Source organism: Puma concolor, chromosome D1, assembly GCF_028749965.1.
Source record: "Puma concolor isolate L17-30 chromosome D1, mPumCon1.1.hap2, whole genome shotgun sequence".
Classification (NCBI taxonomy): Eukaryota; Metazoa; Chordata; class Mammalia; order Carnivora; family Felidae; genus Puma; species Puma concolor.
Genome location: NC_141676.1, coordinates 82,694,025 through 82,721,881, shown reverse-complemented (window position 1 = coordinate 82,721,881; position 27,857 = coordinate 82,694,025). Strand labels below are relative to the sequence as shown.

Below are 27,857 nucleotides of genomic sequence, written 5' to 3'. Positions count from 1 at the left end.
CTTTTTTTAAATGAAGCCATTGGCAGTTTGTAATGGCATATCTTTAGTTGAAGGAGAACTGGACAAACTTGACTTCTTAACCTAAGCATGTAATCTAGATGGATCAACATTTTACTGATACATCAACATTTCTGTTCTCTTTTTCTTAGTCTTGGAATATTTTCAATTTATCTTTTAAGGTTAACAATATTTTGTTATACCATAATATACAGGTTTCCAGAATAAGTTGCATTTTATTCTGCTACTGATTTACACTGCAGCAAAGTCAATATCTACATGCAAGTCTGGCTATGGGAAGAGTGATCAGGCAGTTATCTGTGGAATTTCTATTTCTTCCCTGAAATCAGCAAAAGCCAGGAATCCAGAATATAATAGCTCTCATCTCACTCATTAGTTAGGACCAGTGTTGATCTGGTATTATTATAAGGTCCTAAAATGTTGGGAATAAGTAAGCCACTCTGTGTTTCATTGATTTTCACATAGAACTTTAGGAATGATTCTGGAATTAGGCCACTTCTTTGCATGTCTTTGTTTTACTTGGGTCACTTAGAATTAAGCAATTTACCACTGTGGTTCTCTGGCATGATGGGGGAGGACAGGGAGGCTAATGTTGAGTCTGGAAGACTAAATGAGAAGAGATCTACCTGCTATAATCTACTGCTTCTGTTTGCCTCCTTTCAGTGTCATTGGTTAATGACCCATTTGTTTATGATCATAACTATTACTCCTTCTGGGGGACTGATTCTTCCCCTGCTTTTTAATCCCCAACCTCTCCCTACAGTACAATATCTGCCAATAATTGGAATGAAGCATTAACGTTCCATATGAATTAAATTTAATATGTTGAGATTCTCTTCACTTCTACCTTAGTTATCCCTTCTCTCTTTCAGCAAGACATTGCACTATGAGGTATTTAAAATTTATTCCAAGAGCCAATGGTGAAACATACTCTATTTTATTATGGCTAACCATAACACTATACTGTAGCAAGTCTCTCATAATCTTTTTTATACTACATTTGTTTCTATGCTTTATGATAACACTGCTTGCATATAATGCTGCTCAAAGAACTTATTAGGTCTAGGACTTTGCCTCTTGTTTACTGTGGTAGATTAAAGATGCTCACATAGACTTTTCTACTTGTTCTCTTGAGAATCAAGGTCTAATTTCCTACTCCCTGAATCTAGACTTATGTCAATGACTTTTTGATTAGCAGAATATTGCAGAAATTATGTCTTGGAAATTCTGTGGCTATATCATAAGACTTTCAGCTTCTTCCTAGGCCCCCTGGAACATTTTTTCTGGGAGAAGCCAGCTGTTTAAAAAGTCAGACTCTCCTGATGCTGTCATTCTATAAAAAGGCCAAGCATTTATGTGGAGAGACTTCATGGAGAGACAGAAGTCCAGATATTCTAAGTTTTAACCATTCTAGCCCAACCACCAGACTTGCAAGCAAAGAAACTATCTTGGGCATTCTAACCCTGGAAGAAATACAACAAAGAACTTGCAATCCTTCTAACATCCAGATTGGAGACTTATGGCACATAGTAACTACTAAGCCATGCAGGCTATCTTCAGCCACTTGGCTACCCCAACTGAAGGCTCAGCTATTGTGGAACAGATTCAAGCCATCCTTGGGTTTCAGGCCACCCATCCTTGCTGTTCGTTGTCTGATAATCCTGACACACAAAATTGTGAGCAGTGAAAAAGCAGTTGTCATTTTATAACACTAAGCTTAGGTGTGCCTTGTCGTACAGCAGTGAATAACCATAAAATAAAATAATTTGGTACCTGGAGGTGGGTGCTGCTGTAACCCAAGCTTAAACATGTGGCATTGGCTTTGGGGTTGTTATACAGAAGCTGAAAAGGCAATGAAGACAGTATAAATGAAAGCTGGAAGGATCACAAGGAGACTATTGATAAAGGCTTTAAAGGGTTGAGAAACAGTGAGGAAATATTTATTGCATACTGAAGAAAAGATGATCCTTCATATGCAGTGTTGGAAAGTTTGGTAGCACTGTCACCTGAGATATTGTGAACAGCACATTATTCACAGTGAACAAACTGAATTTGCTTAAGTTTTTTTAGGAAGAAAATTAAAAGTACCAACAGGTTTCTTTTAGCTGTGTATAATAAGGTGTGAATACAGAAAAACGAGCTGAAAAGAGAGAAGCACTCATTTCTGTAGCAGCATAAACAGAAAATCCGAAGGAGCCAGGACTATAGATTCAAAAACAAAACTACTTCTCACTCCACCCTCATCAGGTGGGAAAGGACTAGCAAAGTAAGAAATGGGCTTGGCAAACATCAATCCAGGCTGCTATCAGATAAAGTCTGTCCCTGGGTAAAGATCTCAAATGTGTGTGTATAAGACAGACACCGTGTTTATACCAGAATATTTTCCAGTGACCAGACCTTCAGTCCAAGACATAGAAGAACGAAAGAAACTTACTGAAGGATGGGAAAACATTGAGGAGATTGTAATTGGAGGCTGGAACAAAAGTGCCTGAGTTATGAACAAGCAGAAGAATTAGCAAACCCCTCGCCTATGTTAATGTGGGAGATACAAAGGGTTCCTAATGAAATTATGGATCTGATTAAGGGTATTTATAGGGAAAATGAGTATTGAAAGTATTGATTGACTGGCTTCTTTTAGTTGTCTGTGATAGTGTATGAGAGAAGTGACTTGAGTTAAAAAAAATAAGATCTTCATTCTTAGAGAGAAGTTAGAGGAAATATTTTCAACCTAGAACTTGCTGGGTTGAAAAATAAACTTATTTCTCACTTCATCTTCTTGAGCTATAAATGAACTTATAACAAGAAAAGGCCTTTGTATCTATTGGATAAATATCACCTAAAGAAATGTTTAGCTATAGTTTGATCTTGTGAGTATCAACCATAATTGGAATTCATTCTTATAAATAAAGATGACAAATAAAGGTGATATTCAGTTTACTAATATACCTAGCGTCTGGCATATATGTGAAGCCTCTTCACATATATGAAAAAAATATGGTTTTCTATGGAATTTGTGGGTTTACAGACATTTTGAAAGAAAACAATGAGCAAGAATAGTGGAAAACTTTTATACCTAACCTTTTTGCAAAAACATAATATTCCAAATGGAATAATTAATTTTATATAAGAATTTCTAAAGATGAATTTGCCAATTTAATATCTAGCTGTTTCAAGTTTTCCTTCACAATTCAAGTTTTTCAGGTATTCACATTAAATTGTTTTTAATGTTTATTCATTTTTGAGAAACAGAGAGAGACAACGTGTAAGCAGGAGAGGGGCAGAGAGAGAGAGAGAGACAGAATCTGAAGCAGGCTCCAGGCTCTGAGCTGTCAGCACAGTCCAATGCAGAGCTCGAACCCATGGACTGTGAGACCGTGACCTGAGTTGAAGTTGGACGCTTACCTGACTGAGCTACCCAGGAGCCCCAAGGTATTCACATTTTATTTGCAATATTATTATATATTTTAGCAAGTACAATCTTCAACAAGTAGTTATATTATTTCAACTATGAGCTTCATGAACAAATACTATTCTTTTCCTAGCCTAATTTGATAGTTACTAATGTTTATGAACAAGTTTCTGAATGAAAAAGTACTTCACTGTGAAAGAAGTCAGTTTGGGTCACAGCATCCAGTTAAGTGCTGTCTTTCACAGACATGAAGATTCTCATCAACATCAAAAATAGAATCTAAGGAATTCAAACACATCAATATCAGAAAAGACTATTCAAACTATTGCTTATATTTTGAGCCACAATAGCAATCTTCCAGTGAATATTAACCAGAAGAATAGTTCCCTTAAAAGAAAAGGTCAAATTGAAAAAAATGTGTCAATCAAAAGCCAACTATGAAAAGTTCAAGGTCAAGACTCTCAGTCAAATTCAGCTGACATTTTGAAAGCTAGTCAAGACATTTTATCACAGAAAACTCATTTTTAATAACAAGGCTTTGCAATTTTATCAATGAGAAATCACCAGTTATTTAACATATAAAAATCAGAGTTTATCAAAATCTTTTAAAAATCATCAATATTCTACCACTTCTAACTCTTCCTTAACTATGGAATACAACTTCTGATATTTCAAAGAATATTTACAAGACTCTTCAAGGCTGCACATCTTTGGATTGACAGCAACACCAATAATCATATATGCATATATATTTTGTTCTAAGATTTCCTATTAGTAGGGCTTGAGTTTTCCATTGTGTATGGAATGTGTGTGTGTGTGTGTGTGTGTGTGTGTGTGTGTGTGTGTGCCTGTATGCTGGTTTTACAAAATAAGGCATGCTGATCTCTTACCCAGATAAAAGTACACTGCTCCATTTTCTAAGATTATTGTTGCTTTTAGAGGAAATCTTTATTTAGCTTTAGAAGACATTTTTATCATTTATCATGGTATTATATACATGAATACATTCTTAGCCATAGGGAAGAATTCAGATTTGAGATTACTTTTCCAGTTTGGAAATCCTTTTGCATTAAGAATTTTCCAATTCTAAGGACATCATGAGAGTTTGAAACATCTTCCATTAATTGAATAGGTATGCCATATTTAATAAAGGAAAATGTGATTTTGGAGCTATCAATGTTCCTTCCTGAAAAAATGGTTAGTACTAATTAAAATTTTTTCAAACGATATCACTGATATTGGATACCATATCGGGAGAGTGTTTTGGATTTTACTCTTCAAATATAACCTTCAAAAATTATAGAACTTTAAAATTAGAACATTAGGAGTCACCAACTAACATTTTCACTTTGAAGATGAGGACTCAGAGAGGTGACATGACTCATCCAAAGTAATACAGCTAAGTGGGGACAAATCTGGGCCCACATCAAAAACTCTTGACACCCTCTCTCAACCTTATCTTGTAATCTTTTGCTATACAATAATGTCACTCAGTAACATGATTTGATATTCTATCATTTCTGGGAAAATCCTGGCAGCATCTATTTAAAATAAAAATAATTTTGTTCTTTTTCTCTGCAATCCATTCCTGTATACTCATGCCATAGAAAGGAAATTGTTACTACCCATAGATACAGATGTATAGAGATGTTTTTGGTAACATTCTTCATAAATCTCTCAAAACAGAAAACAAAGTTAATATTTATTAATAGGGAAATGGCTAAATAAATTGAGGTATGGTCATACCATGGACTCATGCATGTATCAAAAATAATGAATTAGAGATATATCAGGTAACATGAAGAATTTTCAACATTTTAAAATAAGAGTAATGAGATGCCAAAAAAGTATTTAAAATATGTTTCAATTTTTAAAAAAATCATAATTTTCCTGTACATATATAATTTGTCTAGGATTACATTAGTGCAGAACAAAATATAAAGGGACATATATTAGAATATTGACAAGCTTAACTAGGTATGGTAAATGCTGTTATGGGAGCAGAAAAGTAGAGAGGAATTATGCATGTATAATAAAAGTAGTATGCATGATATGATCTCACTGGTGTAACACATGTGTCTATGTATACTTGAAGAGGTGCATGAAAACATGATTACAAAAATTAATGGTGCTTAAGTTAGTATGATACCAAGGAATATTTATTCTTTTTTTTTCTAGTTTTCAATATGTTCAAATAATCTATATGTATATATGTATACACACATATGTACATGTATAAATCTATCTTCATTTTGGTGAAAAAATTAAAAATAGACTTTGATGTAAAGCTGAAAGCTATGGTTACCATATAGAAGCACCAGCTAAGTGCTTTTCAATGACTGCAGAGTACTATAAACTAATCAGCTTGTGTGGCTAAAATGATCCTAAATGACCTAGCAAGCAGCAATTTCTACACTATGTCCAAGTGAAGAGTACCTTTCTGTTTATAACTGTAGGTGGTCATTTAGAACTTAGTCTCTTTTGTTATGATTCTGCTTCTTTGACTTATTATCTTTTTGAGGCATCTGTTAACAAAGAGTCTTCAAATTTTCTTTTGCTAAATGTCAGAGTGGTCTAGCACTATGGTTGTATGTTAACAGTCTATAGCTGAGTGATACTGGTCTTCGTGTGATATATTACTCTATATATTCTATTAAAGTCTCTTTGTAAAGGTAATATTTTAGTTAATCTTGGGGAAACTGCTTCAGTGTTGTCTTGCTATTATCTGCTCTCCATGCTTCTCAGTCCAGCACAATTGCATAAATGCTGGCAACTGCATTCAAACCTCACACCTATGTTATTTTACTTTTAACATTTAGAACTATTAGTGGGTAACATTGATGTCAGAGTAAATGTAAAACTTACAATGCTATATGAGACCCCAATGAATGGTTAAGAACTTCTAAACACATGGAAGATGACATTTTATAACTGCTCTTCAGATCTTCAGATTTGACTAGAGTTTGATGTCACTAGGGTGTTCCTAGTTGGTAGACTTAATCTTTATTGTTGGCTTGGTCAAGTACATTGCACTATGTGCAAGCCACTTAGAAACACTCAGTAATATGTCTTTAAATTTATCTTGGCTGCACATGGGATTTTTAAGCAGACCTAATGGAACCTATTTTTGAATTACCTTTTGGTATATTAAGCTGTCCAGTTGAGTTGATTTTTTAAGTCCTTTATTTAAGTCCCATATTAAGATTATAATCATGACTACATAAGAAATTCTTGAAGAATTTCTGAAAGGACTTTGATGGTATTCATGGTATTCTTACATATTACCAGCTAAAAAAACTTAATGAAGAGTTAATTTTCTGCCGTTCTGTTTATGATGGAATCTTTACCTTTGAGTACAAGAATTTCAACAAAACTGCATAATGTGCACTGTACTCATTATAAACTTTGTCAAGTTTTGCATGTCTTAATATACCTTAGTCATCTTTTTTATCTTCCAATATATTTTGGAAGCTCTTAACATATTTTGAATTATCAAGTCTAATATTCACTTGAGGAACACATTCACATCCTACACTATATTCCTTTATTGTACCTTAAAGCCACAATTATAAGTACAATAATAGTAATCTATATCAGTATATTTCATATGAAACAGAATTATTGAATGTAGAACCTGAAAATGATATGAAGTTGAACTAATTAATTTTTCATCTTTACTATTTTCCTTAAGTGACTTTACTGTTATCACAGCCTTATAGGATAAACTGTTTATTTAATTCTAGATTGTGAACAGTTTTATAAATATTTCCATTCTCTTCAAGAGTTTCAGCTGTAGCAAAATCAGTGATAACAAAAATCTATACCAACCATTCTTTAATGAGAAACAACTGGGAATGCTGGCTAAAACAGTCTATGAATTTATTTTGGGTATGGAATATTCAGTATGTTCCTTTTTTAGATATATCCACAATCTTTTTCAGCATTCATTAATAAATATACCTGCCTTTGTTCTTGTCAAGATAGAACTAAAACACACAAATCACTAGAACCAATTTTTGGAAGAGACATTTAACATGGATTATTTTATTTGACTTACTTAACTCAATAAAAAAAAGACCAAATCAGACAGTGACTACATAGACAGTTAACGTAGTTTGTGTTGGTAGTGACAGCATATGTTGTTTTAGTGTTGTGCAAAAGACTATTTTTCCCTTATATAACACCACATGTGTAATCTAGTTTTTAGGTTAGTCTTAAAAATGATACCATAGTTGAAGTTAAGGATCATTTAGCACTGATAATTGACTGTGTGGTAGACTGTTGCAGTGATGGTCCCAAAGTTTTTTTTTTATGTCTTCCTGGAGTCCACCCTTGGGTAACCCCCACCCACACTCACTGTACTTCACAAAGTGACTTGCAATAGTCAATGAGATACTAGCAAACATGGAACAAACAGATGCTTATAATGTACATGTGCACTGGAGATTGCTATTTTGAAACCTGTAACAATCATGTGGCATAACCTGGGCTGGCCCACTATAGAGTGAGAAACGACTTAAAGTGGGGACGCCTGGGTGGCTCAGTCGGTTGGGTGTCCGACTTCGGCTCAGGTCATGATATCACAGTTCATGAGTTTGAGCCCCACGTCCGGCTCTGTGCTGACAGCTCAGAGCCCAGAGCTTGCTTCGGATTTTGTGTCTACCTCTCTCTCTGCTCCTTCCCTGCTCACACTTTGTCTCTCTCTCAAAAATAAACATTAAAAAACAATTAAAAAAAACCCAGAGACCTACCATCTTAGGTGCCTCCCCACCCCTCTCCCCGCCAAACAGCTCTTAGTTGACCTGGTAGTTGACTGCAGATGCATATATAAGCCCAAATGAGAACAGCAGAAAAGACAGCTCAAATGCCCATCTCAAATTACTGACCCATAGAGTTGGGTCATAAATTCTGTGAAATTCTTTTTGCAACAAAAGCTAAGAAAAAAGAAACTGGAACCATAATTGAATGAGACTTTTGTTAATCCTGGGAAGAGGGTTCCAATTTGAAGAAATGTAAAAAAAAAAAAAAAAAAATGTGGCCGGAGGATAGATGGTGGTAGATTACAAAAATGTCTGCAATACCTTGCAGTTCTTCCTAGCAGAAACCTGTTTCCCTACCCTTTGAATCTGGTATGGCCTTAAAATAGAATGTGACAGAAGTGGCATTGAACAAGTTCTGAGCCTAGGCCTATGGGACCACGATGTTTCTGCTCTTGGACCTTGGAACTGTGAGACCTCCATGTGAACAAGTCTGGGCTAGCCTGTTGGACAGTAAGAAACATGTGGCTCATTTGCCCCTGTATCCTTAGCCTATAGCCAGCCTGTTGAGCCAGCCCTTAACATTAGTGCTTCAAAGTTGACTGGCAGCTGACTACAGAGGCATGAATGAGTCTTGCTGAGACCATGATCTCCAGCTGAACTCAGCCCAAATTGCCAACCCATAAAATCATGAGCTAAATAAATGATGGTTTGAAGGCACTTAGTTTTTGAGTGATTTATTTTGCAGCAAAAACTAACTAATACAAACTATGTTCGTTTAATGTTCATCTCTATGTATTTAGGATAACTACTCCTTAATTACTTTTCTATAGTTGAATAACTAGGAAACAAAAGTAGATATACAAAAAGAATTCATCGATATTTAAACTGTGAAATATTCCCTCTCTCTCTCTCTCTCTCTCTCTCTCTCTATATATATATATATATATATATATATATAATCAACATCTTTATCAACATCTAAAATATAAAAATAAACACACCAATGGATTATTTCAGTCAGAATTTTGGTATGTGACTAAATGTGGCTGGAAACAGCAATCTGGGCTACATCTCCCCTCCTCCCCCGCAAAAACAAGTTAACTAAGAAAAAGTGATCTTTAATGTCTTTTGCCTGATTATTCTTAAACACAAATAGAAACATCTTATTGAAATGCTTGCATCTCTAACATTAGCTAAAGTTGTTTAAACATTGAAGACATTCTAGTAGCCTGTTCAGAATCATTACCTATGTGATGGGCACTGTGAGCAAAGCATGTCAGAGGTCTCTTACTTCAGGAAAGCCAGTCTTTCAGTATTCCTTACTACTTAAATGATGGATCATGGCAATTAGACTGCAGATTTCAGTCTGCAGGAAGGATAAAATATAATATTTTATAGTTTCAAGTAGGCTTCTTCATATGAAATCTTTCAACTGTTTAGTACAACATAATATCTTCACAGTTTATGCATTCTAAATTATTTTAGCTAATTTTGCTTCAAGATAGTTAATCCTTTTGGTTTTGCAGACGTGTAAATTATATAATGAGAAAAAATTTAATTTTAGGATAATTTAAAAATTATCAGTTGGATTATTACCTTACCTTATACTAGTTGATTGAAAAGCCTTTGGTAATGAACTTAGTAATAAATTAAATTGAATATTAATTCTAAGAACAAGTCTTTCTGCCAATGACATACTTGGTTAATAAGTCAAAATTTTCCTCCAGAGTTTACCTCTCTCAACAGTATAATATCTCAATACTATAACACTTATCACATTAAATAGTTATTTAAAAATCTATCTAGATTAGGAGTTCTAGAAGAGAGAAACCACATGTTACTCCACCATATATTCCCTGCCCTCATGTAGGACTATACATATTACAGGTAACCACTAAAGTTTTGTAAAGTAAAAAAAAAAAAAAAAAAAAAAAAGACTAAAATCTTTCCTGATATTATTGGTATATTCCTTTATTTATTTATTTATTATTTTTGGTATGGTAATTTAACAAATGAGCAGGCAAATGAGAAAGTCACTATATATAAGAGCATAAAATTCTATTTGTTTATATGATAACTCATTTAACAAATATTTTATTTAGCAAATAATCTGCCAGGCATGATATCAAGTACTCAAAATGGTTAGCAAGGTAGATATGATTCCTATCTTCAAAAATATATAATTTACTAAAGCAATAAATATGGATGGAAGCAGAAATTCTGATTTTAGCCTGTTTCCTTAACTGTGTTGTATTCTTATAATTGCCTCTAGAGTAACAAGCAGACTTCTTAAAAAATCACATAGTACTTCTCAGGGAATTACCTCATGACCCTGAATATTGAATCTTAACACTGCAATAATTAATTTCTTTTTTATATACTCCATAGACAGCTTCAAGCAACGTGTAAATTTATGTAAAACATATACTTATGCTAAGAAACATACAATATAATTTGGAAAAATCTGGCAGCTTTACTTTTACCAGGAATATGTAACTTGCTTTAATTGGAACCAAGAATAATCATAACTATTTGCTTAACTTTCCAAGGTTATATGAGCAGCTTTCTTTAAAATGGAACTTCTGTAGTAATATTAGATGTAATTTGCTTAAACTGTAAGACCACTGTTTGTTATTGGGATTTGGTATACAAAACCTTAGTATTTTTCATATTTTTTTCATGCTCTGTCCCTACCTGGAATGTCTTCTCCCCCTTCTTCTTCCTGCTTTGCCTGCAATACACATGTTATTCTCCTGTAAGAATAGTCTCAGGTGTTATTTGATTCAGAAAGTATGCTTTGCTTCCACACATTGGATGATATGCAACTTGGACTGAGTTTCCTAAACACAGTTCTTCCATTGCTCTTGCCACATACCAGTTTATATGTGTGTTCCTCTGTTAAGACCCAATGCTCCTCAAAGGCAACACTCTATCTCAGTTGTATTCATATACCTCCCATAGAATGTTTGTTATTGATTACTACAGAACCTTCAGTTCCTGGACAGGTATCTAGTATATAGGTGCTCAATAAATCTTTATGGAACTGATATAAATTCTGAATTCATCTGCTGTTCATTGATAAAATACTCTGTAGAGCCATTAATTATTTGGTAAACATAAAAGTATTGTGCTTTCCAAATTCTCTAAATTGATCTTTTCCATTTCTTTTATGTGAGGGATATCAGATGAAGAAAGGAAGTGAATAATAATAGCCCAATAGTTATCTCCAAAAATTTCTCTTCCTCCTTTTACAACAGAAAAAACATCTTTGAGAGGCTACCTACTGAGTTATTAATTCTAGACTCTTAAAGTGCACTTTTGTATTGTAATATGATAAAAATAGTCCATGTAAGAAACTAGAGGATTTTGAAAAGCTAAAAGCTAAACACATCATAACACTTAGGCATGCTTTAGACTTTAATACAAAACAGATGTAGAAAGAGAAATTTCAAAATAAAAGTAGAATTTCAAAGATGTCTTGAAAATAATGGCCTCTCAAAAACCAAGTTTTTGAAAATCACTTTAAGAAATAATATAGGAGTCAGTCTAAAACACAATACTTACATATCAATAGTGTTTCAAAATGTAAACTGAACCATGTTTGCTTATAAAATCCTAAACCTTATGTGGTATTAGAGAATAAGGACAGTCTTATTTACTAAGGCTTTTAAAAACCAAAAAAAAAAAAAAAAAAAAAAATAATCGTCTTTTATATATTATTCCTACAAGCTGGAAATTCTAATATCAAGGGCCTTATTTTACTATGAATTTCATCATTCTGCAGGTTAAATTATATCTCCTGGATACATAGATACACATAAGGTACTTTTTAAAAAATAACACCAACAGGGCACCTGGGTGGCTCAGTGGTTAAGCATCTGATTTCAGCTCAGGTCATGATTTCACAGTCAATGGGTTCAAGCCCCACGTTAGGCTCTGTGGTAACAGCTCAAAACCTGGAGGCTGCTTTAGATTCTGTGCCTCTCTCTGCTCCTCCCATGCTCATGCTCTCTCTCTCTCTCTCTCTCTCTCTGTCTCTCAATAATAAGTAAACACTAAAAAAAATTAAAAATAACAACAAGAAAAAAACCCTATAAAACATATCGACATTGCTTAAACATGGTAACTAGAATCCATTGAATATTTCTCTTTTATTACCAACTCCTGTGGTTATTATTTCCAAAGAAAATGATTACTTTTAGCACAATATCAAGAATATTTAAATTTTCATATGAAGCAAAATGAATAAAACTATTGGTTACTGATATTCTTTATAACTTCAATAGAAGTTAGAAATTTTTCTTGGTTAACAATAATAAAAAAGCTATTTAGATAGTATAGTTAACATATGTTTCTAAATGGTCTACTCTAAATGGCTGTTTTAGTTCATCTACTCCTATCTTCACTGATTCCTTTAGCAACTCTAAAAATATTTATTTAGTCTTTAATGTACTCCAGGTACTGTGTTAAGTTCAGAAAATAAACATATACTTAACTTCTGGAAATGTAGAGGCTAGTAGGGAAAGAATCAAGTACTAATTTACAGTAGATTTTGATACTTGCTTTGGTGGAAGGATGGGAAAGGTATAATGGATGCACTGGGAGAATGTGTATGAGGAAAAAGGAAAAATCTGAAACCCTACCAGCTATCCGACTTGAAAACTGGGTTTTGGTAGTCTAAAACTCACATGAAACCAACAGTCCTGTAAGTAATATAGTAGGAAAACAGAATTTTAAATGTCTCAAATGTGGAAACAATATTTTCTTCAGAAGAATGTTGCAACTCTTGTACTCTACATTCATTGTCTCATCTTCAGCTGCAAAAGCAATGTAACATAATTTATCTCATATTCATTTTGAAAGAATCTTCAAAAGACTAAAAAGTGAAGTTGATAAAAATGGGTTGATACATTATACACTGATACAATTACAACAGCCAGAAGAGTGAGCTTTTATAAATAGGAAAACACACCCACAGAACATCTGAAAAGGCAAGTATGGGAGGATATTTTAAGATGTTTTTCAATCCATCATCAGTAATTTTTGTGAGAGGATTTTTTAACACAATTTGGTGATTTGATATTACAGAATATTTTAGTTTAATTTTTTGATAATGTTCATATAAGTCAGGTAAAAATAGGCTGAGTTGTCCAGCTAGAGAGGTAGAACTACGGAAATGAAACACAGTCTCTCTCTCTGTCTTCAATTTTCAAAATGCTACTGTGAAGAATTATGGGTAGTTTTCATTCTTCATGTCTTTGTTTCAAAAACATCAAACTATATTTGGAATAGCATTCATGGCAATGAAGTTTTAAGCTCAAAGAAGCTTAAATGATAATGGTGGCTGTGTTATAAATGTGCTTGTGTTGCCTAGAATCTCAGCAATGATGTCCCCTCCATGCCTCTTCCTTCCTGGGGCTCAGTTTCTTTATTTACGTATAACTTGTCTGACACAATGTTATTGTGGGAATCAAATGAAATAATTCATATAAAAGAGGAAGGGTAAAAGTTCTCTTTATGATGTAAATTCTGTTTATATATTTTAGCCTAGATCTTAATCAGATAATGAATCTGTTTCAATTTTATTCTGAAATGATTAACTAAATATTAAAGAGTCCGATTTATACCTTTGCCTTTAAAAATATACATAACATATTTTTGGTAAAGTTACAGGAGATAGTTCATGATAGTAAAGTTTGCAAATATTAGGAAAAAGAACTTGCATAGTATAAATGTAACCACATAATCATAGTATAAACTTTATAGGAGGTGAGTAATTTTAGATGAATATATGAAAATCTTACCAGCAATGAGAATAATTGACCCACAAATTTTAAATTGAATGAAGGATATTTACTATAATTTCGCATTAAACTTATTGAGAAAGTAGGAAATTTAAAACATCATCTCTCTTTTACCACAAATAAAAACAAAACCAATTATTATATCATAGGGTATTTGTGAGAGTTAAATGAAATAGCATTTGAAAAGGTTAGCATGTTGCCAGGTACCTAGTGGGCATTCAGTGGATGAGAGCTATTATGATTATTTTTATTATTACTCATCTCTGTTTCCAGTGTTTCTAAGTGATGGCATTTGCCATTACGGCTCTCAGGTCAGAATTTCAGAGAAACAGTCTCTGAGATGGAGACTCCATTACGGAATGCCTTTGGGATCAATATTTGTGAAAAATGAAGAAAGTAGAATTGAGCAGAGGACGTTGTTTAAATGCATTCACAACAAAGTTTTCAGCTTATCCTTTATAACCATCCCTAAGCATTCATAATCCTTACCTTTGGTCATGGACTGAAAAGCTGGGACATAACTTGGGCCAGACAACTCTTTTTGGCTGAGGGCAATTCCCAGAGAGGGACTTTGGTGAAGCGAGCAGCCACCAATACTTTCAGTGGCTTGGGAAAAGAGTACCTCAATTTTTAAAGGCAATCTGGGCAATACACCATGGTGTCTACTACAGTGGCCTACAGTAGCCTCAGTTAAAATGGACACAATTGGGCACCTGGGTGGCGCAGTCGGTTAAGCGTCCGACTTCAGCCAGGTCACGATCTCGCAGTCCGTGAGTTCGAGCCCCGCGTCAGGCTCTGGGCTGATGGCTCGGAGCCTGTTTCCGATTCTGTGTCTCCCTCTCTCTCTGCCCCTTCCCCGTTCATGCTCTGTCTCTCTCTGTCCCAAAAATAAATAAACGTTGAAAAAAAAATTTAAAAAAATGGACACAATTAGTTATCCTTCCTAATTCAATTCATTTGAATAGGCCCACAAATCAATTTGAATAATGAAAGGGAGAGGAATACAAGAAAACAATAAAACGGGAATTTTTTAAAAAAAATTATCGAGATTTGAATAGCATCCTCTTAAGAAACAAGTAAAATCAAATACTGTACAAAATTGGAGTATTGAGAAAAGATGAGTATTAGGATTTAATAGTAATTTAGGTACTCATTTCAGTAACTTGACTTGAATATTTCACACACCTGGAAAACTACAATTTTATAACTTAAAGATACTTTTATCTACTTATTTATTTTAAGCTATTTAGTACATATATATTTATAAAAAATATTTGCTGTCTTATAAAAATAAATCTTTATTAGATTGGAACAGGGAAGGAGTTGCAGAGTCAAGGTCCATTTGATAATTCATCAGTGTACAGTTGCAGGACAACTGACAGAAATTTAAAGTAATAACGGATAAGCACAATCGAAATTCTCAACTGAAACTCAAAGTATTTGGAGTGTTATTTTGTGTGAAAATTTATATTAGAAGTTTGTTATGTGTATTAAAAAGACTAGTAAGTCTAAGTAAGTAATTCATTATTGAAAATGACTTAGAATTAGGTAAGAATGTATTTTCATGAAGTCACTGAAATAATCAGATAGACTTAATAGTCAAAATTAAAAACAGTGACATGATTTTGCAAACACGTACTGGGGTCTACCAATGGTCACATTTCTAAAGAAACAGACACTTTATTCCAGATTAAACTCATCCTTTGGTTGGATTAAAAACAACGAACCCAAGGACAATGTAGTATTATAGAAATCCAGCCTGAGTTAATACAGGGAAAAATAATTTTGGAGAAAAACAACTTTCAAAAGGAAAAAATTATGGAGTCCTCAACATGTAAGCACTTCTTAATCTCTGAAGGTAGTGAGCTAATAGCATATTTAATGTCTGGAGTTTACAATCCAGGAAAGCAAATTCTATTAAGAGGTAAATAGTGCTTTATATTTCTCATTCTCCCCCTTTCCCAATGCAATAACCGGAAATATCCTAATTGGTTCTGATGAAAATCTCTAGAAAGTATATATTTTTATCCCCTCAGAGATCACAGAACACAGACTATGTTGATCAGATTTTTCCTGCCATAGCCTACACTAAAATTGACTTTATCAAGAAACTTTATTTTTCTTTTTTCTCTCTTTCAGAAAAACAATAACAAAAAAGTAAACTTACAGTTCTTCACTAAAAAACACTGAAGAGGGGCACCTGGGTGGCTCGGTCGGTTAAGCGTCCGACTTCGATTCAGGTCATGATCTCACGGTCCGTGAGTTCGAGCCCCCGCGTCGGGCTCTGTGCTGACGGCTCAGAGCCTGGAACCTATTTCAGATTCTGTGTCTCCCTCTCTCTCTGCCCTTCCCCTGTTCATGCTCTGTCTCTCTCTGTCTCAAAAATAAATAAACGTTAAAAAAATAAAAAAAAAAAAAAACACTGAAGAGAAACTAGTGACTTTCATATCACCCATACACTATATAAATGTATTATAAAGATAAAACAGCTACCAACAATGGACCTTTAAATGAACAAAAAAATCTCTGTATCTTCACCATATTACCACACCCAGAAAGCTTGTTTTGGTGGACTATATTTAAATGAACAAAGTGAGTCCTGTGATTTGAATGAGTAACGTCTTTTTATATGTGATAATGTTGGAAGCATTACCTGATTTTGCTACATTTGACCAACTATGAAGAAGCTCACTTCAAATTTTGCTTTGTGGGACCCCCTGCTAATCAGAGTAAATGGAGGTGGATAATCAACATGGTATTACTACTCAGCTGTGATCCTGGTGGTATTATGGCCCACAGATTATGTAGGTAACATCCCCAGGATTTAAGGAAGACTCTCCCAATAATTGACTGTCTTAGATGTCACCGAGGCAGTCACCTTTCATTCAGTTCCAAATTTTGCTCAAGTGAATATCCAATTTTGTGTCAAAGTAAAAAAGCAAGTACATAAGCTATCCTGTTATAAGAAAAGGTTTTAACAGAATTTTATGCAGTATTTAACTATATTAAAATCTCTGAAATAATGCAATAGTTGGCTAAGTCGAGAAAATGGTTTACATCAAATTATTAGTTTTTTTTTAAGTAGACATTGTCTTTTTTGTTTTTTAATGTTTATTCATTTTTGAGAGAAAGCACACATGAGTGGGGGTGGGCAGAAGGGAGGAGGACAGGGGATCCAAAGTGGGCTCTGAGCTGACAGCAGTGAGCCTGATGCGGTGCTCCAAGTCAGGAACCCTGAGATTGTGACCTGAGCTGAAGTCAGATGCTCAACTGACTGAGACACCCAGGTGCCCCTCAAATTATTTTTTTATTCAGCAAAGATTGACTGAGTGGCTATTCTGTGGACATCCATAGTGCAACATAATAAAAAAATAAAACAGCGTATTAGCTTCTGGTTTTAGGGACCCCACAGTTTAGCTTGTTTCGTGAATATATAAAATGTTATAGAATAATAGATTTTAATGGTATATTTTGTTCCTGTTCATAGGACTGCATGAAACATATACACATACCAAAAAAGATGGGCATTCTTTTTTGCTATGGAAGCCACTACTACTTTGAAGATAGTGGGTGGAGGAATTTTTCTTTAAGCAGGGAGAATGGCTGTGGTAACTTTTCCAAGAATAGTCTGAAAATTCTAGGGCCTTTTAGGGTAATTTCTCTCTTTCTTAAGAGACCAAGTTTGACTGATGATTATTCTGTCCTATTAAAATTACAAATTGGCTTCTTATCTTAAGTTAGATGAAAGACCTGGAAAGTGGTGGTAAAACAAATATGTGCAAGTCAAAAGTTTATAGCAGAGAACAGAAAGTTGGTGAGTTACCAGGATGCTGGGATTTACAGCAAGACCTAGATCTAGGAGGCAAGTAATCAAGTGATGAGGAAAGACAAGCCCTTTGTCAGGGAGGGAGAAGTTAGGGCTCAGAGTTTAGGAGGCCTTATTACTTAAAAGTACAAATATTACTAGTGAGTATAATGAACCAAAGAGAATGTGTTCCTTTGATAGAGCTACTGATCCTCTGCCCTTTCACACACTTTCTGATTAATTATGAAATGCCTCCAAGACCTGCTAATGTGATGAAGAAGATGTAGTAAATGCTTTAGAGGTCCTCAGAACTTTATGCCTTAGTAAACGCTGACAATGTGTCCAATGATTTCATTCATTTTTACAACATTCGCAATGTTCCACTGGGAAAGAGAATGGTGCCAGTTAAGCACTTACTGTCTTCCATTCTGAGACTTTTACAATCCTTAGGAAATAGATGTTAATTCCCAAGAAGATAAGCTAGGAACAAAAGTAACTATAATATGAAGACTGGCATAGGCTAGAACATTTCAACTAATGTCAAATCCTTATGATACTAAAGAATTTGTATTCTAGCCCCTTTTATCTACCTAATACTCCACAAAAATCATAGATATGAAGCAGGTATGTTCCTTTATGATTCCTATGCTTGGTATACAGATTATCACAATTTCTCCTATTTTCCAACACTCTGACATTCAGGCCTGATTCGTAATGGAATGGACTAGTTCATAGGAGTGAGTTCCTCATCACTAAAACGGTTCCAGCAGACGCTAATATACTGATGGAGTATCAGCCTAGGACAAACCCTATAATTTCCAAGATCTCTCACAGCCCTGAGATACCATATCTTTTCTCATTTTAGGTTGCCTTTCTCTTTCTTCTTTTCCTATCCTAATGAGGTCTAGGTCAGGTAGCACCTTCTCCCCAAATAATGTTACTTCACATAATTGTTATGATGAGTTGTATATATAGCCTATATATATATGTGTGTGTATATATATATGATATATATATATATCTTATATATATATAGCTTATATATATGTATATAGCTTATATATATGTATATAGCTTATATATATGTATATGTGCGTGTGTATACACACACACACACACACACACACACACAGCCAATGATATTTGGCTGTAATAAAAAATAGTAATTGTTTTTTATAGCCATCTTTTTTCTTGAATTGCTTAATATTCTATGTTATCTTTTATTTCTTTTTTTTTTTTTTTTAATTTTTTTTTTCAACGTTTATTTATTTTGGGGACAGAGAGAGACAGAGCATGAACGGGGGAGGGGCAGAGAGAGAGGGAGACACAGAATTGGAAACAGGCTCCAGGCTCTGAGCCATCAGCCCAGAGCCTGACGCGGGGCTCGAACTCACGGACCGCGAGATCGTGACCTGGCTGAAGTCGGACGCTTAACCGACTGCGCCACCCAGGCGCCCCCGTTATCTTTTATTTCTTAAAGACTAGAACCAAATCATCTTTTTACTTTTATTTCCCACAGTTTATAGAGAAGGGATGTACACATATGGTCAATGAATATGGAAAATGTACGCTTTACAAAGAAGAAAGAATAAATAATGCAGTTTAAAAATCACGCTGTATTTAATCTTGTAACCCCAATTTAGTATTCATGTGCCCTGGAAAAGTCTTATGCTTCAGTTTCCTCATTAAAAATGATGCCAAATATCTCTACTATGCCTTCTTGGGTATATTGTTACAACCAGACAATTCAGTAAATATGAAGGACCATTCAAATAGTACACTTTCATTTGGTTATTGTCCATTTAGTTACAATTTAGCATGTTTGGAGAATTCATAATGGAAAGGGCAATTCTTCTTTAGTGGAGTATCCTGATTACAAATGTTTAAGTTTTTTCTCTTCCAAAAAACAGAGCAAATTTCAGGCTTCCAGTATATTCAGTGTAACTGTTCTTTAACATTATAAAGATTAAAACTAGCTTATATCTCTAACGAATAATTAGGACTTTCAAGTCTCTGAAAAAACAATGGATAACCACAGTTCTCCATTAAGATTGTAACTTTGGAGCTACCTGGCCATGCTCAGGTACTGTCCAGACATCCTGAGAGTATTAGGAGGTTCTTGCAGACCTCTGACCAACATAAACAATTGTGTTGAAACACAATTGTAAATACCTTATTTGATAAGAGGATGGTTATTTAAGGCCAAACTTGTAATGGTCAACTCCTCATTGCTTAATCAGTCTAGAGTGAATATAAAATCCACAATAGCTTCAATTCCTGCTCCCCACAGCTGTCTGAATTGTCTCCCCCCAAAAAACAAATCTTAATCACATGACTCCCTGCTACCTTCCAAATACAACCCCAGTTCCATGGCTTGAAAGTCAGTGCCTTTTACACTGGTCTCTGCTGCTTTTCTTTAAATGTATTCAAAAACTATTCACTTATTGTGTACTATGTGCCCTCACTATGTTGTTAGGTCTAGTGGTTCCTCACTGTCCCTGAAACATGTTCTAAACTCTTCTGTCCCTTCTGTCTTTGCTTTATCTGCTCACTCTGTCTGAGATATAGTTTTCTCTCCTAGCCTTCTGGCAAAATCCTACCTTTCCAGCTCAGGTTCAGAAACCATCTCCTCCTGACAGCCATATGCACAAAGTTCTCTGGTGATAGCACTGTTATAGCAGATAGATCACTAGCTCATCCTGCGGTCCCTCCCTTAAACTGTGCTCTCTTATGGATGGAGGGCTGTGTATTTTACTTTCATCCACAGCACTTAACTTGTAATGATGAACTGAAATTAATACCTTAAGGATAGCCTCACTAACTTGTCACATTTAGTTAATTCATATCATTGCCAAAAAAAGTGATTTGGGTGAATGGGATCAAATATTTATTTGATTGCTTCGACCCTTTTAACAGTGGCATTGGTAATTAGGATTCACTTCAAATCAGTCAAAATCCTGGATTTTGTAAAACCTGGCATAAGTAAAAGGGGCAAGGGAAATAGAAGCATTTTCAATACAGATGTTTTAATTTAAATTTCAAAGCAATAGTTATTATGTTTTTAACGAGATGTGATTTTATGTTTTTTCATTCTCTTGTAATGCAGTCTGAAAGTTATTTTATTTAAAACAAAACCGTGTATGTAACATTATATATAGATGTATGATAGCTACACTTAAAAATTTGTTTACAGTTTTATCTAAGAAACAATGGCTGTGTATAAAAGACGCCAGTACAATTAGTTGAAAAGTAAACAACTCCATTAAGCTATATTTTGCCATCTACGAGATGCTAAATATCAACACCATTGGTATTTTTTCTCCCAGAGATTTGGTTGATTCACTTGATGCTATGCAGTGTTAATGTGCTCAAAAAGTATACCCCTCTTCCTTTTCTGATTTACCCCTATTCAATTGCCCGCTGGTAGGTTAGGTCTAGGGCAGTTAATTCAGTCAAAGGCACACTCTGTTCCTGGTTAAGCAGTCCCTGAATCTGTTTGGTTTTCTTACTCTGCTGTGCTAGCCTAGGTCCCCATGGTCCTTCAATGCTTTCCCTTAAAACTCAGAGCAGTTCATAAATGATCTTCTCTTCTGAGTCCTATCCTGTCCTCATTATCACCAGAGTCTTCAGTTGTCCTCTTAAACAGGAGGTAGCCCACAAGTCCAGAGGCATCCCAAATTTCCCTTATTTATAAAACTTTCATTTTTCCTCTTAAAATATATTATTTGGGGGATAGCATGCTTTTTTTTTTCTTTGCCTTATCAATGTCATAAAATGGAATTTTCTCCAGTATATATCCTTGAAGCCAGCCAGGACTCAATCAGAGTTGGAGGTAATTAAGAGGAAGGGGATAGATAATTTCTTTATAGTAGTTTTAGAGCTTCCAAATATTTTTAAGTACATATGTATTTCTATTAATTATTCTAAATATACTAAAAATGATGAGTGCTAAATTACCTTAAAACTAAATATTATTCTCACTTCTCAGTATGATAATGTGCTTTCTTTTCTTTTATTCTATAGCTTCTTATTACTGTCTACAATCCAGAGCCTACGTTTAACATGGCCTTTATCATATGGATTTGCATGGAGTAAAGAGTCAATTTTTTATGTCTTAAAGGCAAGAACAGCATATATACAAAAAGGGATACGGAAGGTATTGTCAACTTCCAACTTTATAAAAAAGATTAAAGGTATTTGTTGCTACAAATGAATGATATCAAACTAAAGTGGTAATGTCTAAGAGACAAAAATAAGAATTCTTATTATATAAGAATAATTTTACCAGGACCATTAATTTCTCTCGATATTTTAAACAAAAAGGGGTCCTGTTTACATGAAGAAAACCCAATATTCATTTTAGACATATTTTTACTTTATGTATCTGATCACTCAGAGTGAATTTTTACAGATACTCTTAAGAAGATATATTTTTGTTAGTATATTTTTGTTTTGAAATGTGATATTTTTGTATTACATTTTTCTGGTTCTGTTTTATTTGTTCACAATCTTGAAGGAACTGTTAACCCCAGGTAAAGGAAAAAGGAAAGTCACAAATTAGGGAAAATGAGTTTAATTTAACATGATCTAAATGATTTGCATATAACATAACCATTAATAATTAAAATTAATTTATTTGATTAGATGTGAATGATGTGGTTATTAATTATTTCTTATATATATTATCTCTCCCATTAATTTCAAAGTAAATCAGGATGAAAAGAAACATTTAGAAGGAAATGTTTAATTTTGGTTACATTGGCAAATGTAACAAAGACAGTTCATATTTATTCTTCTACTAATATTAAATTCTAAAGTGAGAAGGGAAATTAGAAATTTTCTGGTTTAATCCACTCACTTCATTTGTCTATGAGATTATTGCCCAGGAAAGCCAAGTGGCTGGCTTTTTGTTACAAAGCTGATTAGGACTTGACCTGGGACTGGATCCAGAAAATTTCTGACTTTGGATCTGGACTTTTTTTTTTTTTTTCCCCCACTGTACCATATTACTTGTAAAATAAAATTCAATATAAACTGAGCTTTATATATATATTTGGTCTTACCACAGCTATGGTTTTCTAGTGTTTCCCAAACTGTTTACAGAAGAATAAATGGATATTAACACGTATGGGGAAACATTTAAATGTTTTTAAATGTTTATTTATTTTTGAGAGAGAGAGACACAGAGTGTGAGTGGAGGAGGGGCAGAGAGAGAGGGAGACACAGAATCTGAAGCAGGCTCCAGGGTCTGAGCTGTCAGCATAGAGCACAATGTAGGGCTAGAACTCACGAACTGTAAGATCATGACCTGAGCCAAAGTCGGATGCTTAACCAACTGAGCCACCGAAGTGCCCTGAGGAAATACTTTAAGTTGGATTTTCAGGCATAAATTACATTTGGATTCACCTCTTCAGCCAAAATAAAAGGGATATTTTAGGCAAAATCTCTCTCTGTTACCCTACTTCCATCATCCTTCTCTCCTTTCATCATTATTTCATTCTTTTATCTTAAACAAGAACTTGGGGGAAGAAGGTGTTTTTTCACTTCTCTGTTGAGAACACTGATGTTCTATAGCATTTGGCTCAAAAGATTCCCACTTCAGTTAGTTGATTGCCACAAAATTGTGTAATATAGGACAAGATATTACAAGGGAATGACTTGGTAGACAAAAAATGAATATGCCTTGTCTAAGGCTGACATGTATTTATGACTATTGGTTGATGTTTAAGGTCTGCTTAAGCTCATGTTTAATTCCCTTGAGGAGTTAAAGAATCTTCAAAATTACTATTTCTTGAGGAGTAGGATAGGCAGGCTTATTTCATTTATTTATTGTATCATATTTACTGTTTAAAGTGCTTTAAATAACACTAGTATGTAGCAATATAACTTCTAAGAAGTAATGTGTAAATGTTGACAAAATTAATCAAGTAAATAAAAGTGAGAAATAAACCAGATTTGCATGATGAAGTATTTCCAATTACTTACTGAGCTTTACAAAATTACTTTCAATTTGACATAACATATAATAATGAAAGAAAGTAATAGTTTGAATCAAATATATTTTTCCCTATTTTTCCTTAGCATTTCATAAATAATAAAGTTTTACATTTGAGTGTAAATTTTAAAAATTATAGTACTCGACAAATAGAAGTGTATTAACTTACGGCCCTGATGCTTTCAAAATGTCCACCTTCTTTCTCAAAATCAATAGGCTGTCCTTTTAGTGTCCAGTAGAAAGTGACATCCAAACTAGCATCATGAATTGCTTTGCAATTAAGGACAATGCTTTCTCCCACTGTTAACTCTGTTCTTTTAGGAGTAAGTTCTATTCTTGTAGGTTCTATAGAAATAAAAATGCATTAATTAACATAATCAACACATAGTATTTCCCTGTATTTTATATTTTAAATAATAGAGAAAAACTTAAGCAAAGAATCTATACAATGCAGTTGCTCTGGATACACATCTTTAAATAAACTATTATTAATTGAAATATTACCTTTTTTTTTGTATGCTAGGGCATTTTAGTATGCTTTTGTAGGAGACTGATGGTTTAAAAGTTGCTATTCCTATTAAGAAGTAAGCATGGATGAAAAAGACAAGAAAATACATAACTATAAGCAGCATTTGGCATTCCAGAAGAAGGAAAATTAGAAAAAAAGAAGTTGTAACCTCCTGGTCTACCTTCAAGGATCATCAAGTATAAATAAAAGGATTTTTTTTAACAATAAAATATGTTCCATATCTAAGGAGGAAGAAGTCAGGTGAGTTCACTTCTTTAAAAGTTATAGAAGTCAGCTCCTCTCAAATTACTATTTTAACACAGACAGAAATATAATACTACAACTATGCCAACTTATATTTGCTTTATACACTACAAAACCCTTTTATGAATAGAAAATGCACTTCTCTAGCTGATTATAAAATAATTTTGATAAATTGTGGATGGTTTAATGTAGATCCAGAAAGAAAGGCAAATTATTGAATGGAAAATTTTTTGAGAAAAAAATGTGTGTTTAATTACTAAAGGATTCAATTAAAAATTTAAAAATAGATACATTTTTACTGTGTTTAAAATAAGTTTGAACCAATAAAGGCTAATACTGCTATTCATCTAAGGGTTATTTAAGCTAGTGATCAAATAATTGAAATATGATTTTTTAAAATGAAGTAGAAGGTGATAGAGATAGGATTTTGATTTAGTCTTTTTTCCTAGATTCCTGGTTGTAGATACCTCAAGAAGACTGACACAAATGATTAAAAATTAGGCTAATTTTCCTATTTTAGCTCTATTGTTGGCAATAGCATAGCCTGATGAAACATCATTCTTAACCACGGATAAGATCCTTTAATATGCAACATCCTTTTAAGCAGTCAGAGAGAAAATGAATGTAAATATTAACATTCTAAAAGTCAGATATTCAGTGTGGCTTTCTAAATTCTGACTTCATCAGAGAAGACAGATCATCACAGCATATTATAGTTTAAACATTGTGAGAATTGGAATGTTCTGGGTAACTAAATATTCCATTTAACTTGTGATTTACAGAAAACTTTTTTGATATTATTTACAAAAAAGTCTGTGAATCCAGCATTGCTTCATTATGATAAACATTATATAGCACAATAAGACACAGATTAGCAGACTGATTCTGCTACACACATATTGGATTCCCATAATGTATGCTGTAAATGAAAACATCATTTAAATCATGTTCCTTCCTTCTCTTAATGTTTGCCTCTTTTCTAAAATATCAGAGTACTGGCTATTTTAATGACACTTTTATTTGTAAAGAAAAAGAAAACATTTCTACTTTTTTGTAGCCAAAGCATGATTCACTATATAATACATGCCCACATGGACAAAATCAATCAAGGATATAGGGCAGTTGTGAAAAATATTTCTTTGCCAATTGATGAGATTTTTCTGCCTAACATATGAGATATTCTTAGTAGTAAACAATGATACGTAGTCTCAAAAAAATGTTCTAGGCCAAAATCTAGTTCACTTTAGAACTAGAAAACTAACAGAAACATTTAAGTGACAATATTTATAACACTAAAAAATGACAGTATATAAAAAATTCCATTGATGCAAGCACCAAAGAGCAGGTCAGGTAACCATTTAACTGATGCACACTCAAACACCACACATTCCTGTCCTCTGTCTGCTATCCTTTCTGCCCAGTCCCACGGTGACAAAGGAATATTACTGATTGATGTTAAAATTAATTTTGATAGAGGAAAATATTTTTATACTGTTGGAATACTTTTAAATTTTGAGACATCAAGTAAAACTTGAGAAAGATTTCTTTATCCTCTCACATATTTTGTTGAAAGCAAAATATTTAAGTTTCTACCAACAATGTGTTCCTTTCTTTATGGTCTCCTAAATAATGGAAGGGACAATTTGGCTGTGTTAGTTCTATGTTTGTAGTGTATCTTATCAATAGAAGCATGCACACACATAGGCACAAACACATTTACATGCATATTGTATTTATTTGGTTTCTGACAAAGCTGTGAAACTATGCTTGTAACACAGTTAGCCACATTTTCTTACCTTTTACAGATACTGAAGCTATGGTTTCAGCAGAACCAAAGACATTTTCCCCTTGGCAAACGTACTTTCCCTCATCTGATTTAGAAGCATTTAGGATCCGTAGACTTCCGTCTGGAAGAATAGCTATTCTGAAAATTATTAAAAAAGGTTTTTGCCTCTTTTACTGCAAATCAGGTAAGTAGTAAAAAACTCTGATGATGTCTGAAACCACCTCCAAGGTAATAATAAATAAGATAAAGGGATCACTGTGAAAATATGTGATAGTAGAAATGTTTTACCCTTTAAGAAATTATGCAATAAACCCACTTAATATCCTCTTATATTTAAAAGGGTCAGAGAGTTAAAGGTTATTTTTTGACACTTTTTGACAGTTCATTTTAAAACTTATGGGAAAAGGTGACCCTGAAATTGGTTATTAAAACTTATAATATCACCCAGAGATATTTTAATATGAAGCTTGAGTATTTTACTTCAAACCCAGAGTGACCTCAAAAATCAAATATAGAAAGAAACAGCATAAAAACATACGGGAGGACAAGTGCAGAACATAAAATTAATTGTGTACAGCCAAGAGATGATTTATGGTGGTTTCTCTACAGTGCCACCAGTGCGGCAAGGGTATGAAAATGAGACCTGATACCTGATACCTGGGCTGCTCACACTGCACTTTTTAAATATAAAAACATGATACCTGAGTTTGCATTTGGGCTTTTTCGAGACCTTTGCTAAAAGTGGACCTTGAGACTTATATGAAGGTGAAAAATTAAAGCATTATTAAAAAAATTGTTAGAAGTTCAGTGAAAGGTTGACATTTGGGATTATCATATTATCCTGTGTATTCATCCTCCCAGAAATATATGGATTTCAAAATTAATTAGTACTTTTGTCCTTTTCTCCCTTTTTTGCTCCTGAAATATAACCCATTACATCACCAATGCATCAACCTCCTCAAGCAACCTGAAGTAAAATAGAAGCTGTCAGTGTCATTTTATTTGTTATGCCACTAGAGTTTGGATTGACTTTTGGGAGAGGAAGTATCAAGCTTTTGATAAGAACTAGTGGCCCTAGTGAACTTAAAATCCTAAAATTAGGTCTTTTAGGTTCTGAAAAGAATAATGTATTCCATGTTAATATAATATTAAACTATTTAAGAAACAAGAATATGTTTAGTCTACTTCCTTCATGTTATTTTAAGGTATGTATTCAATCTTGCCAATTACCCAGAACTGAGTTATTAAAAACATTGAACTTTGTAACAATTGGATTAGATTCTAGGTTGCTGACTATTGCTTATGAATTTATAACTACATACTATCATCAATACAGATACTAGTTTAAAAACATCACATTCTTTTCAATATACATCAAACCTGCCTTATAATGTATAAGGAAGACAAATTTAGAAACAAGCCAAACTTGGAATAGAGACTTTGATTTTGTAATATATGTCTAGGAGAGATAACTAACTTGAGGCGTTTGGAAAACACAGTGCCCTTAA

General features: G+C 33.7%; 1 protein-coding gene across 3 annotated transcripts in view; it reads right to left on the bottom strand.

Annotated features, from left to right (window-relative positions):
• Nucleotides 1-27,857, bottom strand: part of CNTN5 (contactin 5) — a 1,391,028-nt gene that overhangs the window by 129,604 nt on the left and 1,233,567 nt on the right. For all 3 annotated transcript variants that reach the window (XM_086678621.1, XM_086678620.1, XM_086678619.1), the window contains 2 exons: nucleotides 26,360-26,487; nucleotides 23,961-24,136 (listed from right to left, as the gene is read on the bottom strand). In XM_086678621.1, the coding sequence (XP_086534747.1) occupies nucleotides 23,961-24,136; nucleotides 26,360-26,487 (304 nt within the window). The remainder of the gene's footprint in view (nucleotides 1-23,960; nucleotides 24,137-26,359; nucleotides 26,488-27,857) is intronic.